Source organism: Podarcis gaigeae (genome assembly GCF_964106915.1).
Source record: "Podarcis gaigeae genome assembly, chromosome: 4".
NCBI classification, from domain to species: domain Eukaryota; kingdom Metazoa; phylum Chordata; class Lepidosauria; order Squamata; family Lacertidae; genus Podarcis; species Podarcis gaigeae.
Genome location: NC_139677.1, coordinates 34,342,698 through 34,362,881, shown reverse-complemented (window position 1 = coordinate 34,362,881; position 20,184 = coordinate 34,342,698). Strand labels below are relative to the sequence as shown.

Genomic DNA, 20,184 nt, shown 5'->3' with positions numbered 1-20,184 from the left:
TGCCAAGCTGTGCACAGGACTCCAGGGGTCTTGGCCCTCAGCCAGGGTCCGTGCTTCTGTGGAGAATTGAAGATGGGATGGAGGCTGTCGCAGCTTCAAGAAGTGTGATTTACACCTGAGTTTAGATGGAGGGAGTCCAGATCTTACAAAATGGTCATCTCAAGAGAGTCTTGTTCCCCACAGCAATGGAGGGCTGGAGTCCAAGGAATCCCAGCCTGCCTTCAGCCAGCCTGCCCCAAGATGGATATCTGACTTGGGTCTCCTTTCTTGTTTCCACCACTCCTTGCTCAAGGCCCCAAACTCTACCTGTGGCATCACGCCCAGTTACCCTGGCAATCTTCCAAATCCCCAGTCTCTGTACCTCACACCTCAGGGCAGGGGAGAAGGACCGTTCTCTTGCTTTGCCAGTGGTCCTCAATGGCCCTGAATTGTTTCGTAATGGCCCTAGCTTAGCCAGGTCTTTTTGAAACAAAAAAAATTCCTTCCAGTAGCACCTTAAAGACCAACTAAGTCAGTTCTTGGTATGAGCTTTCGTGTGCATGCACACTTCTTCAGATACGTATCTGAAGAAGTGTGCATGCACACGAAAGCTCATACCAAGAACTGACTTAGTTGGTCTTTAAGGTGCTACTGGAAGGAATTTTTTTGTTTTGACTATGGCAGACCAACACGGCTACGTATCTGTAACAGGTCTTTTTGGTTAGGCTAGCCCAGGAATTCCTCTGCAGCTTGTATTTCTCCCTTCACATCCCAGATCTTACAGTTTATTAATTTATAGGGTTTAGCGCAGGGAGGGGGGTATCCTCCGCAAACCCATCAACTTTGTCGCTCTTATGTTTAATTTTCTATTTCTTTCTCTCCCACCTGTCCTACAGGTCATGGAATCTGGGTCTGGCAATATGGTGACAAAAAGAAGCCTGTCTTTGTTGTCCCAGATCACAGAGGAAACTATTTGCCTCCACTTAAAGCTGCAGTTTATTTATTTTTGACCATGATTATAGTGTTTCAGGTAACTATACGCATATTGCTTGAGATACCTTTTGTTGTTGTTTCGGCCAAGTCACACTGGGGCAAAAGATGACTAAATTGCAAGGGGTTGGACTTGGTGACCCTCACGGTCCCTTTCCAACTGTGCAGTGATGTGATTCTGTGTGGGTTTTCTGTGGATTGACATTTGCTTTGATTCAGGGGTAAGGAGAGGGATTTCCCAGGGAATGTAGTGGGAGTCCCATGCCTAGAAAGCACGAGAAAAGTGCTTGGACCTGCGCTTTCTAAGCATGGAACAAGCAGAGTGTGAACGAACCCTCAGAAAGTGGATACCCCATAATATGGCAGCTAGACTGGTGACTGGAAGTGGCCGCGCAGACCATATAACACCGGTCCTGAAAGACCTACATTGGCTCCCAGTATGTTTCCGAGCACAATTCAAAGTGTTGGTGCTGACTGTTAAAGCCCTAAACAGCCTCAGCCCAGTATGCCTGAAGGAATGTCTCCACCCCCATCGCTCAGCCCGAACACTCAGGTCCAGCTCTGAGGGCCTTCTGGCGGTTCCCTCACTGCGAGAAACAAGGTTACAGGGAAACGGGCAGAGGGCCTTCTTGGTAGTGGCACGCCCTCCCATCAGATGTCAAGGAAATAAACAACTATCTGCCTTTTAGAATACATCTGAAGGCAGCCCTGTTTAGGGAAGCTTTTAATGTTTGATGTTTTATTGTTTTTTAAAAATTATTATTATTAATATTATGTCGGGAGCTGCCCAGAGTGGCTGAGGAAACCCAGCCAGATGGGCTGGGTAATATAATAATAATAATAATAATAATAATAATAATAATAATAATAATAATAATAATAATAATAATATCAGGCCTCTCCAGTGGGTTTCCCTTTACCATTAGAGGCTGAAGTTTACGTATGCCTTGGGAGGCAGGAGCCTAGAAAGCTGCTCCCTTTGAGCTCGTTGTTGCCTACACTAACTGGCAGCACCTTTCCACAATTTCAGACAGGGGACATTCCCTGCCCCACCTGGAGCTGCCAGGGTTTGAACCAAGGAACCTCTTCACAAAAAGCAGCTCCCCCTCTGTGTTGGTGAATACAGACCACATTCTGACTTGAGGGAGGCCTTCCTGTTTTGTGAAGCCTGCCCCCAAGCGCAGCCCAGCGTCCAAGCCTGCCCCTCCACCATTGGCCAATCTGGGAGACAGGCTTAGATTGGTCTTCTGATAGGTGGCGCGGTGGCATTATGCCCTCCCCCCTTCTGCCTATCCAGGTCGGATACTGACCCTGGATCTCCCCGTCAGGTCCTATAGGAGCCTCCGCGGTGCTGCAATGCCACCTCACCAGAAGGGCGAGCGGGCTTCTTGGATAAACATTTCAGGTTTCATTGAGTGGAGAGCCCTGGGTGCTGTGTCCAAGAATGGAAGCTACGCCACTCTCGAGATGTTCTTGGACTTATACAGATTCCCCATCTAAGCTGAATGTGCTCTGTACCTTCTTCACAGGACTGGGGGCCCCTACACAGGAAGCATGTTATGGTAGCAAGAGTTCTCTACACTGAAATATATACTCTGCTATGAATAGAGCCTTTTGTGAGGTTAAAGGAAATCCTTGGAAAACTTACTTAACAAAAATCTCCGGGGGTGGGGTGGGGCAACCCTCTTCCCGTAACACTTTGCCCAGCAGTTACAAAACACGAGGTACATTTGCACAAGCTTGCTTTTTTGCACACACCCAGACTCTGTTTCCTTGCTTCAACTTTTGTGGGAGAGCTGGCTTAGAAGCCTGTTTGGTGTGTGTGTGTGGTATATAAAAATGGAGGTGCCTTTTACTTAATTCGCCTTTTTCTTTTGCAAAATCTTTTATGCTGCCACGATTCTGACTTCACTCTCTCTTTTTCCTCCACCCTTTCCCCTTCCTTTCGTAGCTTCTTTCAAGCTCGTCTTGTTATCCTGAAAACATTTGCTTTTCTTCAACCTTTTGGTAGTAATGCCACCAACCCTAATTATGGATGTCAAGTCTACAACGGCTCCATACGCTTTCCTAATCTGTCACAGTAAACCTTTGCAGATGCTCTAATAATTTTACGGTGTTGGCTTTAAGTCAGACAATATAAATGCTTTTTTAGAAACAAAAAAAAAACAAAAAAGGTACAGTACAAGATGGCAATTTTCATCACAAGTTGATTCAATTACACATCTTTTCAGCCAGCTTTGATATTTTATATATATAAAAAAAACCCTCTCTATTTTTATGCATTCCAGGTTCTTATTCCCATTTCTTTGTACGTCTCCATTGAAATCGTTAAAATATGTCAGGTGTTTTTTATTCATCAAGACAAGGATTTATTTGATGAAGAGACAGATCTTCAGCTACAGTGTCGTGCTCTGAATATCACTGAAGATTTAGGTCAGATTCAGTATATATTTTCAGACAAGACTGGAACTCTTACTGAGAATAAAATGGTTTTCCGAAGGTGCACTGTTTCTGGTGTAGAGTACTCCCACGATGCCAATGGCAAGTATGATATATTTTCATTTCATTTAATGTACATAAAATTGGCTCTCGTCTATGGGGTGGGGTGGTAGAAAGGTTCAATGCAGTTTGCATTTAACATTTAAGGGTGAACACCCTAATTTGCACTTTCCTAAACAATAAGCACACTGAAATGCAGATGTTTCAGTTGTGAAATTCACACTCATTTGAATTTTACAGTGCAGTTCTGCCGCCAAGTAATGAGTAGAGAAATGCATATGCTGAGCTAAAAGTGTGTACACATTATTATTATTATTATTATTATTATTATTATTATTATACTGCCCTTCATCTGTAGATCTCAGGGCAGTTCAGTACAATAAAAAGATTAAAATACATGATAAAAACAACAAACACAAACCAATAACCCTCTCTTCCCTGCCCCCATCCCACAAACACATTAAAATGGGATATAAGATGTTAAGGAAGAACATTTTTGCCTGGGGCCTAAAGGTATATAATGAAGGCGCCAGTCAAACACCCCTGGGGAGAGCGTTCCACAAATGGGGAGCCACTGCAGAAAAGGCCCGTTCTCATGTTGCCACCCTCCAGAACTCTTATGGAGAAGGGCCTCAGATGATGATCTCAGGGTCCAGGTAGGTTCATATGGAGAGAGGCACATATTGGTAGCAATAACATTTAAAAAATTCATTGCTTTGGGGAAATGTGCATATTAGGCAAAACTGCATTTAAAAATGTGCATATTAAAGGAAACTTTTCACTGAAATGCTGACGAATCGCCATGAGAAATGTAAAAATAATTGAGAAGAACCTATGAGGGGGGTGGGTAAAATTGACAGATTTACCTATCCCCACTTAAAAGCCAGATTCTTGATTCGAGGTGTGTAAGCCAAAGCTGAACCAGTAGTTCTTAAATGATTTATTTTTCTGAGAAAGTTTCTGAGATTCTTCTTTACTCTGTCTCTCTGAAACAAGAAGACACCTTTGCAGAACTTTCTTCGCAGCAGTAGGCCTCAGCATCTGCCTTGCATGGCACTGGTGCTTATGCCAGGCCAGGTGGCAATAAAGCCCCAATTCACTGAAGGAGCTGAAGAAGTGTGCATGCACACGAAAGCTCATACCAAGAACTAACTTAGTTGGTCTTTAAGGTGCTACTGGAAGGAATTTTTTTATTTTGTTTTGACCATGGAAGGAAAGTTTCTGGTCCTTTTCTTGGCTCCCCACAAAGCATCTCCGGAGGGTTTGAGGTCCCCCCAAACAATGTGTGATAGAGCACAGGGGGAGAGAGAAAGAGGAACCTTTCCCTCCCATGATCATCCTTAAGTTATCTTAAGATCCTCATCTGATTTGAGGCAGTTCTTTCCACAGCCCCTCACATCATGGCTCACTCAGAGGCTTTTGGCATGTGCTGGCGGTTGCAGGGCTGGTGGGTTGGGAGAGATGGGCAACTTCCTTAGGAACATAGCAAGCTGTCTTAAAGCGAGTCAGGCCATTGGTACATCTCCTTCAGTATTGTCTACACTGGCTAGCGACAGTTTCTCCAGGGCTTCAGGCGGGACCTTTCTGCGTGAGAAACAGATGCCGTCTCACTGAGCTGGTTAACCTATCTTAGGCTCTGACCTGCTGAGCTCACCCATCCTGCCCCACCTCGAAACATCCATGAAGACACACAAACAAACGTTGAATGATTGAAATGAGCTTTATTCGCAAGTTGCTGCGTGTGTGTGTTTCTGAACAGAGCATACCTCTCTGCTCTTAATAAAGAGCCTTCTGTTTGGGGCTAATCCAAGAACACCGAGTCAAGGAATAAAAATATTGACACTGGCAGTTGTCCCACCGTAGCATCTTATGGACTGTAAGGTTCATAGAAATTGCTTCTTTTGAGTTGGGCGGGGTGGGGTACAGAGAGAGAATTTCATGTTCTGGGTGGTGTTGGTCATAGTGCAGATCGAATGGCCTTTCATGATGTCGAAAGCTTAGCAATAAATGTGAGGAGCATTTGCATCTTAAAAACACACCCTTTGCATCTTAAACAGCAGAAAAAGTTGTCATACCAAATGACCTAGCTTTCTGTTGTCTTCTTGTGGAAACTCAGCATCTGTTTCTGACATCTAATCATATCAGTGACCAGCCACCTAGTGTTGCATGTACAACAGGGCCCAGTATTTTTCTGGCATGTCTAAACTGAACAGGGTCTGGCTGTGGCACAGTTTCAGAGATAGATAGATAGATAGATAGATAGATAGATAGATAGATAGATAGATAGGAGCCCTGACCATTAGGTCCAGTTGTGACCGACTCTGGGGTTGCGGCGCTCATCTTGCTTTATTGGCCGAGGGAGCCGGCATTTGTCTGCAGACAGCTTCCAGGTCATGTGGCCAGCATGACTAAGCCGCTTCTGGTGAACCAGAGTAGCGCACAGAAACACCGTTTACCTTCCCGCTTGAGCAGTACCTATTTATCTACTTGCACTTTGACGTGCTTTCGAACTGCTAGGTTGGCAGGAGCAGGGACCGAACAACGGGAGCTCACCCCGTTGCGGGGATTCAAACCACTAACCTTCTGATCGACAAGTCCTAGGCTCTGTGGTTTAACCCACAGCGCCACCCGCATCCCAGATAGATAGATAGATAGATAGATAGATAGATAGATAGATAGATAGATAGATATTGGTGTCTCATCCTTTAGACTTGCAGCACCATTGCAAAAAAAAAAAAGGAGGGCCATTCATTATCTTAGGGCCAAGCTGTATGTGACGTAGAAGAGCTATAGTTAGATTTTTCCAACATCACTCTTAACGCATTTTTAAAATAGTTGTGCCCGGGGCGGGAGTAATTCTGTGTAACATGTTTCTTTATATTTCATAAACAAATCGGTAAACTTTGAACTGGCTGAGCTTGCCTAAGACTTGTTTGCAATTGGCATCCATTCATTGCTACTGATGAAATGAAGAAATGGGGGGGGGGGAATCCTGAACACATTTTGTAGTGTCACTTTTTATTCTCCAATGGCACAAATCATTAATGAAACGAGGGCATTTTACACAATTAGTACCCCTTTTCCTTCTTCTGCAGTGCCCAATCTATCCTTCCTTTTTAATTATGAGTGCCTTCCCCCCCCACACACAGTTATTCTTTCTAAATTTGCACCCGCGCATTTTAAAGTTTGCACATTGCTTATTTTGGTCACAACAGAAACCCAGAGGGACTTGGTAACTCTGCTTTCCTAGAAGTCAATTAAATCGCAGTCCCTTTGAATCGCCCGGCCTCTTCTTCTCTTTCCTTATTTTCTTTCTTACTTTCAGCACTGTGCATAAAATCTATTGTATGATATATAGGTGTGTAGGTAAGATTGTGCAAATTCAGCATTTATTAGTTAACGGCAAGCATGCACATTCCAGGAGGGGAAAACAGGAAAGCAAAATTATACTTGGCTGTGGATTCAGTCTTAGGAACCAGAAGGCAGCCAAGCCATTCCTAGTACAGGACCAGATGTGGGCAGGATAAACAGTGGGCACTCTTCAGTCCAGAATGCCTCTAGGCCCTAGAGTGACATGATTGTAGTTGCTCCCATCCTGCTGTGGATAGCACCTGCACCTTTCTGGGCTGATGAAGACACACTTCATGATGGACTATATGTCATCAGGATTACAGTACAATCCACACAGTTGTGGATGGAAGATGTAGACATGAATCATGAGTGAGGAGGCGGCAACCTGGTTGGCATCCATCTATCTTGAGAGACAATGGAGTGTGCAGCTGGGGATGAGTAATAATAATAATAATAATAATAATAATAATAATAATAATAATTTTATTATTTGTATGCCGCCCATCTGACTAGGTTACCCTAGCCATTCTGGGAGGCTCCCAACAGAATATTAAAAACATGATCAAACACTATAAACTTCCCTAAACAGTGCTGCCTTCAGATATCTTCTAAAAGTCAGATTGTTTATTTCCTTGACATTTGATGGAAGAGCATTCCACAGGGCGGGTGCCACTACCAAGAAGGCCCTCTGCCTGGTTCCCTGTAACCTCACTTCTCACAATGAGGGAACCACTAGAAGACCCTCAGAGCTGGATCTCAGTGTCTGGACTGAATGATGGGGGTGGAGACGTTCCTTCAGGTATACTGGGCCAAGGCCGATTAGAGCTTTAAAGGTCAGCACTAACACTCTGGATTGTGCTCGGAAACGTACTGGGAGCCAATGTAGGTCTTTCAAGACCAGTGTTATATGGTCTCAGCAGCCACTCCCAGTCAACAGTCTATCTGCTGCATTCTGAATTAGTTGTAGTTTCCTGGTCACCTTCAAAAGTAGCCCCATGTAGAGCTCTTTGCAATAGTCCAAGCAGCAGGAGATAACCAGAGCATGTACCACTCTGGCAAGTCAGTCTGAGGGCAGGTTGGGTCTCAGCCTGCTTACCAGGTGGAACTTGTAGACAGCTGCCCAGGACACAGAATTGACTACGCCTCCATGGACAGCTATGAGTCCAAAATGACTCCCAGGCTGCGCACCTGGTCCTTCAGGGGCACAGTTACCTCATTCAAGACCAGGGAGTCCCCCACTGAATTCAAACCACTGCATTAGCAGCAGCAAGTGACCTCCCCTGGACTCAAGCCTGGGCAGGGTGTATTAAGTACCTGGGCTGCCCCTCTCAGCCTTGCTGATGTCATCCAAAGGAAAGCAGAGCAATACGTTCAGCTTGGCTGCCGGCGTTGCCAGAAGGAAGTGTACAAGGTGCCATCCAACCATCTTAGGGACTCTACTTGAGATTTGTGTAGGTGTACTCTCTAGGCTTTTCTTCTCCCAAAGATATCCCACAAGGCAGCAGAGGTTTAGGACCAGAGTTTTCCATCTCCTAGACTACCTTCCCAAGTTGATGAGCCCTATCTGCTCCTCACTTCCCTCTACAGCACATGTAGAAACCTCCTTCTAGACTGCTGGGCACACTTTGGGTCTCATCCGCTCAATCTTCCGGAGACCCATCAGCAACCATACTTCACTAAGCATAGAAATAGAGCCTTGTTCAGGTAAAAAGATAACTTGGCAAGGCCAGAACAGAACTCAAAGGCCAGTAACAAGAACAGAGCACCTGTTACAATTGCACACCTCCCAGTTCAGACGTCTCTGATGCTGCTGCAATGAATTTGGAAAAATGGAGATTCTTTGAGAAGGGCTTGAGGAAAGGTCGTCTTGGCTTACAAGTGCACCACAGCCACAAAGGAATGAGCCAGGATCAGCAACAAACCATGCACTTGATCCATCCGTATGGCATATTCTCTGGCAACTCCATTCATGTCCTTAATGATGGTAGCTGTGCTGTTGAGGATTCATTCGCCGGCAGCACAGCTAGTCCGCCAGTTGAGGCTTAGCATCCATCTTGTTCCTAGAAGTACTATGCCATTGTTGTTCCTTTTAGTACAAACAATGCGAATTTGCTGCCATCGTCTCCCTAATATTTGATTTCCGATATAAAGCCTTTGCTGCAGATCCAGATTAATGTAGATCCATAAATGTTATCTGGAATGCATTGCAGTTATGCCATCGCCTATAAAGAAATGACATTTCAAATGTATCACTGAGGAAGTTCTTTTAATCCTCTTGACCACTTGGCATTGTAGTCCGCAAATAGATAACTGCCAGACTTAAAGCTATTTTAGTCCTTAACGAGTTTTTTTGAAGAGCCTTTGTGGAGTGAGGTTTTTGAAAATCATTATTCACAGCTATTTGCAGTGTTGCATTTATTACACTCTGACCTCCCATTTCCTCTTTTGCCACGGATTTTAAATTAATATCCTGTGAACAAAATTCTCGGCAAAGTTCCCAATCTTCCCTGATGTGTTGTCTTTGTTTGTTTGCTTTTAATCATCTTGGTGGCCTCTTTCTGGTTTATTTTATTATTCTTATTTTTGGTCTTTTGCCGGCAGAGCTGCAGATAATGTAGGTGGCTTTAGGGAAAGCTGTACTGCAAAGGGAGTTTTCTAATGGGCTCCGGTGGATTTTATGAGCTATTTCAGAATGTAATAGCCTTGTCACATTGAGCCAGAAAATGAGGGAAGCCATGTACTGCATTAAATAACTAATTATTTTGTCTATATCAGTCATTAAAAGTTGATGTTCAATTAAGACTCATCTGTGTTGCGTTGTAATACCCAAATGGTTCATTCTCCAGCAAGTGTCATATAATACGAAACCTGGGTGTCAGAGTGCATAGTAGGGTGTGTTTGCATGGGACTTTTGAGGGAAGCTTATCAGAGAGTCCTAGTTCCTTCCTGCACCGTTGAGGATGGAATGAAGGCAAGAATGAGCAGCCTCTTTGTTCCTCAGACAGACAAGAAATCTTTTGAGTAAGCAGGGATGATCATCTAAACTGGTACAGAAGGGATGGAGGACCTGTGGTCCTCCAGATGTTTCTCACTAGCCATGATGATTGGCCATGCTGGCTGTGGCTGATGGGAGTTGGAATCCAGCAACATCTGGAGGACCACAACCTGTATTACAGCTATTGGTACATGCAGACTTCCTTAGCTGATGCAGGTAACCTTCCCTCCACTTCCATCTCTGACCAGAGATGGTGGTACATAAGCTGAAGCCTGATCTCCTCCTGATCATGTGTCATCTTCTCATTTTCCCACAAGCCAGTTATATCCTGAACTGAAGCTATCATAGTCAGTCTCTCTCTCTCATAATATTTTATTCTTTTCCCCATATAGAATGTTACATTCATTACTCAACAACTGTATTCCAATTCAACAAAACTAATGACTTCCCACTCACCCAACACCAATGTTGATAAACCCAGATTACATACGATTGCGCCTTTCAGGTTCTGTCTCATCGATAACATGTTTCTTAATGTATTCTGCTGTTTTCTTGCCCCGCTGTAGTCTTTGCATGCAGGAAGTGACTTTTTATATAGGCTAGATATGGTTTCCATTTTTCTTTGAGAGATTCTAAATTTGTATCGTTCATCAGTGCCGTGCGTTTTGCCATCTCTGCATATTCCAAGATTTCCGTCAGTCCTTCTTCCTTTGAAGGTGTTCTTCTTCCCTCCTTCCATTTCTGAGCTTAGAGAATCCTTGCCGCTGTAGTCGCATACATAAAGACCGTCGAGGCTTCCTTTGGGATTTTGCTGTATCGTATCCCCAGCAGGAAGGATTCTGGCCTCTTGGGGAAAGCTTTCATTGTCTCTTAAGTGTTTTCATGGCAGCTTAGCAGCAACATCTAGAGCAGCATGGGCTGGGCTATCTGGAAGCACATGAATGTAGAGTGCTTCTGCACCATATACAAGAAACTGATTTCACTGAGTATTTTTTATCAACTCAGTGCCAGGCCATTGGTCCCTGTTGCCCAAGATGCTGGCTGGCAGCTGTTTTCCGTATGTTTTCAGCTGGAACAGAAGAAGTTGCCTTATGCCACTTCCTACCATTGGTCCCCCTAGCATCATATTGTCTACACCAACTGGCAGCATATCTCCAGGGTGCTAGGAAAACGTCTCTGTCCCTGGCCTACCTGGAATTGAACCAGCGACCTTCTGCTTCCAATGCTCTCCTATGCTTCTAATGCTCTCCTAATGAGCTGCAGCCCTTCTCAGGAGAAGCTAGCGATTAAACCAAGGACCTTAAACATGTAAGATGTACACTCTGCAGCCGAGCTATACGCTTATCCACATTGTATGTTTCTTTTGGGGGTGTCTTCTTCCATTTCAGTTTGGTTCTAGAGAGCCAAATCCGGAGCAGAAGTAGGGCTTGTATATAGTCTTGTCAGTGGCATCCTTGTAATTTTAAGCTACTGAAAGGCATTAAAATGCCATTATCAAATAATTTGACCTGCATGCTTTGCAGCCAGTACTTGTGGAGTAAGAAATCTACAGCTACGGCCAGGCATCCCAAACCGAACAATTTCCAGGCGTGTCTAATCCTGTGCCTGTTCTGCTGCCTATACCTGCAAATGAGAGGGGATTGTGCCCAACTCCCTAATTCCCAAAAGAGTTAAACAACTGAATGCAGCATACTGAGGACTTAGCATCCTCAGGACAGAAGACATTTCAGTAGTAGGGCTTCTAGGCTTCTAAGTCAATCTATTGTCTCCAAATCACATCCTCTGAGAAACCAGGCTGTGTGTTACTTTTCCTTTGGGGTTAGTCACTGGTTGTGTTGGCAGTGTTACCCAACACATTTTTTATCTGTTCTGTACTCCTATTTCATTTTTGCATTTCTTCCACAAGCCAATTTTGTTGTTGTTATTTCTTGTCAATAGCAAAACGTATTGCCATGTACCAGGAAGCTGATTCCGAGGATGAAGAAGCTGCCCCTAAACCGGCGCCATTGTCCCAGCGGGATAGTATTAGCAGTCACCAGAGCATTAAGGTTGTCCACAGGAACCAGAGTACAAAATCTCATAGGCGCACGGGGAGCAGAGTGGAAGCCAAAAGAGCGAGCATCCTCTCAAAGCACACGGCTTTCAGTAGCCCCATGGTAAGTATTCCCTTTATGCTGGGGTCTTCCCGCTGAACCATTGTTTTAATCGTCCCATATCTAGGCCCCATCTGCACTATACATTTAAAGCAGTATCATAGCACTTTAGACAGCCGTGGCTTACCCCAAAGAATCCTGGGAAGTCTAAAGGTTGCTGAGAGACCTCTATTCCCCTCCCTGAGCTGCAGTTCCCAGAGTTCCTGTTAAACTACTCTGGGAATCGTAGCTCTGTGAGAGGAATGGGGGTCTCCAAACAGCACTCAACACCCTAAGCCAGTGGTTTTAAATCAGTGTGCCGTGGCCCCCTGGGTTGCCTTGAATGATGGTCAGGGGTGCCACAGGCAACACTGGCCTCTGTCCCTCTTTCCTTCCCTCCCTCCTCTGATGCCCTCTTGCGTCTCTGCCCAGTGGCGTAGCATGGGTTGTCAGCACCCGGGGCAAGGCAAGTAATTTGCGGCCCCTAACCCGTGGATTTGCGCACCCTAACCCTAACCCCCAGATGTTGCGCCTGGTGCGGCCGCCCCCCTGCACCCCCCACGCTACGCCACTGTCTCTGCCTCCCAAAGGCTTGCACAGCTGTTTGTTGCGGCAGCCCTGGCTACAAGCTCCCCAGGTGAATGGTGCCTCTGGGGCTGGCCAGGAGGTGCTTCCCAGGCCTCAGTGAGGCAGTGTGAGGAGGCATCTCTCTTTGGGGTAGGGGGTGGCAGCTCAGAGACCAGAGGTGGCAGCTGTGGCTGCTCAGAGGACTCCCAAAGAGAGGGGAGAGGAGCCTAAGGGAACGCTCCACGAGGGAGGCTGTTTGAAAAAGACTGAGTGACATAACTGGGCTCCTGAGCCCCACAGGGATGCTGCAGAAGGAATGTAGATGGTCAAGGGAGCTGTGGTCTCAAAAAGGTTGAAAGCCTCTGCCCTAACCAGACTATATTTCCCAGTATTCTTTGGGAGAATACATGACCAGTACTATGATACTGCTTTAAATGTATACTTTTGATGGAACCTTAGTTGTACAGTGGTATCTCAGATTAAGTACTTAATTCGTTCCGGAGGTCCGTACTTAACCTGAAACTGTTCTTAACCTGAAGCACCACTTTAGCTAATGGAGCCTCCTGCTGCTGCCGCGCCGCCGGAGCCTGATTTCTGTTCTCATCCTGAAGCAAAGTTCTTTCCCTGAAGCACTATTTCTGGGTTAGCGGAGTCTGTAAACTGAAGCATATGTAACCTGAAGCGTATATAACCTGAGGTACCACTGTACTTAGAATAGCGTTGTGCAACTTGTGGTTTACCAATGCAAATGCAGACCATGAGTCATCTACACTGCATCCCACCACAGGCTCAATACGTTTCTTGGTTTTTTTCCCTTTGGGGAACAGCAAAAGCAAAGTGACACCTGACACCTGTCTTCAGCTTTGTGAGTAACAAGCTGCGCAGGCCTCTGCTCATACCTCTGTTGGAATCTTTCATGTTTCGGTTTTCTAACGCGTTGTTTCCTGCTATGCACTCTGCAGGTTTTATGCACGTTACCTCCCCACCTTGCCCCCCAAAATTTTGAGGCCAGTCATTTTTATAATCAAAGAGCATTGTGGCTCCTTAAACACTGTTTATTACGGCATGAGCTCTCGTGGATTTGAAAACCCGCCTTGCCAGATGCCCGAGTCCACGAAAGTTTATGTCGCAATCCAGTCTTTTAAAGTGCCACCAGACTCTACAGCTGTTTTTGCTGCAAGAGACATCGTGCGGCTATCCCTAACTTTTGCAAGAAAATCACATGCAGTTTGTGCGCAGCGACTGATGTATCCTCCTTTGATGTTTGGTTTTTGCTGAGGGAGCAGAATTTAAATGCCTCAAATTCCTCAGTAGATTCCAGATAGACACAGGGAGGAGGCAGAAAAGTTGGAACAGAAGCATCAATTGGTGGTAGGCACATGCAGAGTAATTTTCGGATTGTACTTTGCAAAAGCATGCACAAAGTTTTGTCCTTTCATAAGGTAGAAAATTCTGAAGGAGGAAGGCCTGGTTAGAGCATCTGATAAAAGAGAAAATGCCAGTAACAGTGGTGTTTGGCATGGAGACTGATTCCTGAAAGGGTCATGAGACACTACAGTGGTACCTCGGGTTACATACACTTCTGGTTACAGACTCCGCTAACCCAGAAATAGTGCTTCAGGTTAAGAACTTTGCTTCAGGATGAGAACAGAAATCGTGCTCCGGTGGCGCGGCAGCAGGAGGCCCCATTAGCTAAAGTGGTGCTTCAGGTTAAGAACAGTTTCAGGTTAAGAACGGACCTCCAGAACGAATTAAGTACTTAACCCGAGGTACCACTGTAATTTGATAAAGGAGCAGGCCTCTCCTGATTTTAATGATGGTTACTGACTGCATACACAGCAAACCTATAAAGTACACGCCCCCCCCAAGGGTCCGGGAACTGTAGTTTACTCCTCACTAGGGCCATTACTATTGTTAAATTACTGGGCGTTGGTAGCCCTTGCTGATCTACTGCAGCTCACCCACCGATCTACCAGTAAATCCCAGCTGTCAGGGATCGTGCTGAGGAGATCTGCACTGAGGTTGAATGGTGGGAGGCTCTCCCTGCTCCCAATCCGGATCCTGAATCTTCCCAGGAGCAATGGGACAGTATAGATTTGGAGCAATGGTTTGCAGAGGGACATAGTTCAGAAGACAGAAGTTGGGAAGAACTGGGTGGTGAACAGCTAGAAGAAGCACTGGGAGAGAGAGAGAGTGAAAGTTAACAGACTCAATTTATCTAGAAAGCATTCATCCGCTCAGCCCATGTTCAAAGAGAGCAGATAAGATGACAGCACAGAAAGCACAGTGGTTGCGAGATCAGGTTGCAAGACACAGAAGTGACGGGGGTGACTAGGGGGGAAGTGGGTGGAACCCTTAATTGGGAGCACCTTCATCCCTAAGAATGGATTCTTTGTTCTCTTGCTGTGTTCATTAAAATCTCTAACTAGTAATAGACTCCTTTCGCTTTGTTCTGTTTATCTCCTGCCAAAGGGGAGGAGGAAGTCGAGTCCCTGAAGCCTGACCCTAGCCTACCTTCTGCTCACCCTTTCTGCAATACAACGCACTAGCACAAGCTTCAGAATTAATGGGTATTACAGTTTGAGAAGCGAAAACATATTGGTGTTTGAATAAATACACATACTGCCAACGGTCTTAGCTGAAAACGTCTCTAAAGATGATTGGCAGGTACACGGTCAAACATTGTTGCTTTCAGATAACTCTTAGGGTTATCTACCCCGATGTAAACAAGGAATGGTCATTACTTTGCTTCACAGTGTTTGCAAGCCGGTGGGGGGAGATTATCCCACCCCCACCCCCCTTGCATACTGGAAAATGGTATTTGTAAAGCACAGGGCTTGGATTACGATATTCCGTGGGGCGAGAAAAAGTGGGTTTCTCCAAAGACACAGATGGGATTATCAGAGATATGCTTGACAGAGCACATCTGCAGAACAAGCTCAGCCTGGAGACTTGGAAAAGGGTGCCTTCGAAATGCGCCAGCCTGCAAGGGATTCACTTTGCCTGTCTTTCGATTCCAGGAAAAAGATATCACACCAGATCCTCATTTGCTGCAGAAGGTTGACGAGTGTGCGAGCTACCTGGAGATCACGAGGAGCCATGACCGACCGTTATCGCAGCTGTCCCCCGAACTCTCTGACATCTTTGACTTTTTCATAGCACTGACCATTTGCAATACGGTGGTCGTCACCTCTCCGAACCAGCCGCGGCAGAAGGTAGGTTAGGGGATGTTAGGTGCCGGCGTGGTTGCTCGAGAGCGAACAGGCAAGACTCCCACCGGTCTTTTCCAGGCTTTATTATCTGTACAAGACATTTACAGTGCAGAGCGTCTCAATTCCATGTCTGCTCAATCGCTAGCAGAATCTGGGAGTGGGCGGTCCTTAAACCTTCCCCGGCATAACAGTCATTTGACCCACATCCTTCTCCTCCCCTCTCTGCGTGCGAACCGACTGCGCAGAGAGGGCACTGGCAAAGGTAGATTTTCCTCCCCTCCGCCTTGCTCCCTAGCATCTTCTGATCCCTGCCTTCCTTCCCCACTGGAGGCAGGGCTTCCCTCCTCACCGGAGGAAGAGCTGCTTCGCATGATCTTCAGTGGCTCCCTGTAACACAACTGCCCTTCCACCTCTTGCCTCTGAGCTGATGGCAGTTCCCTGACAGGGGAGAAACCGTGCAAAGAAGCTTAAGCCTGCTTTAGGATAGATTTTTGAAAGCCGTGACATGAAAACCTAAGAAGAGGCTGCTGGATCAGTCTGATGGCCCATCTAGTTCTAGTTCTAGTCCTCATCCTGTGCTCACAGTGGCCAACCAGATGCTTTTGGGCAGCTGCGACTCTGCTTCTGCAGACTTTGGTGTGTCTGCGTGTTCCCTCTGAAAGAACCCCTACAGAGATAATGGCTCTGACTCCTGAAAAAGTATAGTTTGATCCTGAGCATGTCCTCCCAGGCATATTTACTGCCATTTCCATAGACTTTGTCAAGGGCAGCGTTGATCTCATTAAATTTAATTGCAAAGAACCCTATACTGGAGCAGTATTGGGGGGGGGGGCACCAATGTTTGATTATTCCTCTTTTCAGGCAGTACAAGGATGATTTTAAACCACTTGGAGGTTTTGTTTCCAACAATTTAGCAGCATATAAATTTTGTTAAATAAACAAAGAAGACTACATTGGGAGAAAGGCGATATATTTGTGTACATCTCATTTAAGGATTTGCGTGGCTGACAACAGTTATTTGTGCCTAGGGCTTGTGCCTGCTCCTGATGGCTGCACCGTCAAAGTCAGATAGGGCAAGAAAGAATGAAAAGGGGCAGATGCTTGGACAACTGTTGAGGTTTTTTTAATATAATCAAAGTAGTGTTGTTGGGCTCCAATTCCCATCAGCCCCAGCCATCATGGCCAATGGTGATGGTTTATGCCGTTAGTTACAGCATGGTGCTGATAATGCCAAAGTTGCAGGTTCGATCCCCGTAAGAGACAGCTGCATATTCCCGCATTGCAGGGGGTTAAACTAGATGATCCTCAGGTTCCCTTCCAGCTCTACAATTCTAACATCTGGAGGGCCACAAGTTCCTGCACCTGCTGCAGAATAACCTTGTGCGCTGTTTTTATTTTTTGCTTTCGGAAGCCTTTTTATTAGCTCCAGAAATGTGTGCAAAACATCCACTGTGCTCTGCTTCTATTAATTTGCACTGTCAGATTTACATAGGCTGATTTCTCACCCGAGTCTCCCTTCTAGGTGGTTGGTCCTTGTTTCTTTTTCTTTTTATAAATTTATTTATTTGGTTTTTCAACTTAAAATTTTACAGAAATATATCCAACATAAATCATAAAAACAAGATTCCGAGGAATCTCCTGGATTTCCATCCTCCCCTTTAGTGGGTCCTGTTATTAATCAATTCCGCATCTTTTATAAAAATCCAAACCCTTACCTCTTCCTTTATATCCAGAAACAACCTTAAACTACAAGTGATATTCCAGTCCTACTAACAATTTTAACTGTTTACAATGGTCTTTAAGATAAGTTATAAATTTTCCCCATTCCTTATTGAAATTTATTCCTGACTCTTCCGGTCATTTTAGCCATTTCAGCATAGTCCATTAACTTCATCAGCCATTCTTCTCTGGTAGGAACTTTATCTTCTTTCCGTTTCTGGGCAAGTAACATCTGTGCAGCCGTGGTTGCATACATAAATAGTCTTTTCTGCTCCTTTGGGATTTCAGCACCTAGAATTCCTAAAAGGAAGGCTTCAGGCTTTTTAACAAAGGTTATTTAAAACTTTTTTTTTCAATTCATTATATATCATTTCCCAAAATCCTTTTACTATCTTACAGTTCCACCGCATATGATAAAAGGTGCCTTCTTTACATTTCCAGCATACATTTGAGCATGTTTTATACATTTTTGCTAATTTACTAGGAGTTAAATACCACCTGTACATCTTTTTTGGTCCTCGTTTCTTAAGGTCCGGATCAGATTTGAGCTGAAGTCTCCTGTCAAGACCATCGAGGACTTCATTCGGAGACTCACGCCCAGCCGCCTGACGTCCGGCTCCAACAACAGCAGCTCGTCCAGCCTGGCCACCAGCAAATCGACACAGCGAGCTGGTTCCAGCATGATCTCGTCCGCATCCACGGAAAGCACTTTACTCAACGAAGAAGAAAAGCTAGCTAACTCTCCCCAGGTGAATAACAATAGCTACGGTTCCCAGCAGCCCAAATGGACACTGGGCAATGGGCCGAGAGAGGGTGAACTACGCTACGAGGCAGAGAGCCCAGACGAAGCCGCCCTTGTCTATGCGGCAAGAGCCTACGACTGCGCTTTGGTTGGTAGGCTTCCTGACCAGGTCTCTGTAGAGCTGCCTCACCTGGGGAGACTGACCTTTGAACTCTTGCACATTCTGGGCTTCGACTCCATCCGGAAACGGATGTCTGTGGTGGTCAGGCATCCTCTCACCGATGAGATCAATGTTTACACTAAAGGAGCGGATTCGGCTATCATGGATCTCCTTCTGCCCTGCTCTTCAGGTACAAACTTCCCCTCTCAGGTTATGGAAAAAAGCATAACAGCTTAGGGCTGACTTTCTCTGCCACAACACAGATAGATTTGTGCCCTGCTGTACTTTTTTTTGAGGAACTATGTTCGTAGCATCTTCGGTCTTTATGATCTCTTTAGAAGCAGCAACCTGACAGTGAGGTATCAGCTCTTTGGCTGAACAAATCTAAAAATGGATGAGCTTTCACTCGCTCTAGTATTCAATGTATTGTGCTGGGTTATTTTTTTCCAGAATTTTTATATTTGGAGCAGTTTTTCCTGTCCATTTGCAGAGATTTGTGTTCTGCACTTAAGCAGGGGGGATCTGAAATCAATAAAAAGTGGCGATGTTCTGTAGTCGATGCTTTGATGTCGCCAATAAAATATGAGGCTGAAATGAACTCTGTACTTCGGATTTGCTAGTCAAAATGGATTGTTTTCTTTGACACATTTGCAACTTGTGGATCTGTGAACTTCAGTCCTTTAGTCTGACAGCAAATGTTGGTTTCAGCATAAATTTCCTACCATAATTAATATTACTGGAAAACACTAGAGCAAATTGCCGTGAAATCGTTTTCGTTCTGCATTATTTGTTTAATAAAATAAAACAAACATGCAAGCTTGGACTTTTTGTCCTTCACATACGTAAGTTAGACTAGGACCACAGAATTAAGAGCTGTTTGTCATTCTAGCACTGAAAGTAAGCTTCCCTGTTCTGATATGCTACTTAGATCTCGCAACCTAAAAAAACTTGCTTCGGAATGTCTGTTTCTTGCTAACTGAAAGAGAGCACTAGTTAAAGAAATGTGGTGCAATCACGTCTTATTATTATAATTTAAAATATGAACAATTTATAATGCTCATTTATTCAGTAACAATACGGAACTGAATATTGTAATTGGCTTAGGTTAGAGAATCCTGGGAAATGGAGGATTATTTGTCACAGAAACAAGTTTTTAGCCCTCCTTTTTCTATATACGGTGGTACCTCTAGAAACGAACGGGATCCGTTCCGGAGCCCCGTTCGCATCTAGAGGTAAACGTATCTAGTGATGGTGCGTCTGCGCGCGCGCGTCGCTTTTCGCCGCTTCCGCGCATGCGCGTGACATCATTTTTTACCGTCTGTACATGCGCAAGCAGCAAAACCTGGAAATTACACGTTCCGTTACTTCCGGGTTGCCACGGAGCGCAACTCAAACGCACTCAACTCAAAGCATATTTAACCCGAGGTATGACTGTATATATATATATATAGAGAGAGAGAGAGAGAGAGAGAGAGAGAGAGAGAGAGATGGTTTCTACTCCATTTTGTGAAGACATCTGATGGCTCACCAAAGATAATTTAAGTAATACATCTAAAAATAACAAAATGCCACCCAGCATAAGTATTAACAAATTCAGCAAAGCAACCAGGCTAAAGTTGATGCTATGCGATGAAGGCTCAAAACTCCAAATCCATATCAGTGCATTTCATTCTGTCCCTCCCCTTGTTATCGTCTCTTCTACCTACTTTTCCTTAACAAAAAAACAAACAAACCTCAAAGCTTAGAAGCAAAGTTAATAAAACTCCAGTATTGTCCAGAAAATCAAAACATTCCGTAGGTACATGGTCTTGGTGGCATCTGAGGCCCATTGTCTATGT

The 20,184-nt window shown here is 45.0% G+C and overlaps 1 protein-coding gene across 4 annotated transcripts in view; it reads left to right on the top strand.

The window, feature by feature from the left end:
- ATP10A (ATPase phospholipid transporting 10A (putative)) overlaps positions 1–20,184 on the top strand; it is a 148,357-nt gene that overhangs the window by 104,378 nt on the left and 23,795 nt on the right. For all 4 annotated transcript variants that reach the window (XM_083734165.1, XM_083734163.1, XM_083734164.1 and 1 more), the window contains 5 exons: positions 876–1,009; positions 3,258–3,510; positions 11,753–11,970; positions 15,534–15,728; positions 17,975–18,536. In XM_083734165.1, coding sequence (XP_083590291.1) covers positions 876–1,009; positions 3,258–3,510; positions 11,753–11,970; positions 15,534–15,728; positions 17,975–18,536 — 1,362 coding nt within the window. The remainder of the gene's footprint in view (positions 1–875; positions 1,010–3,257; positions 3,511–11,752; positions 11,971–15,533; positions 15,729–17,974; positions 18,537–20,184) is intronic.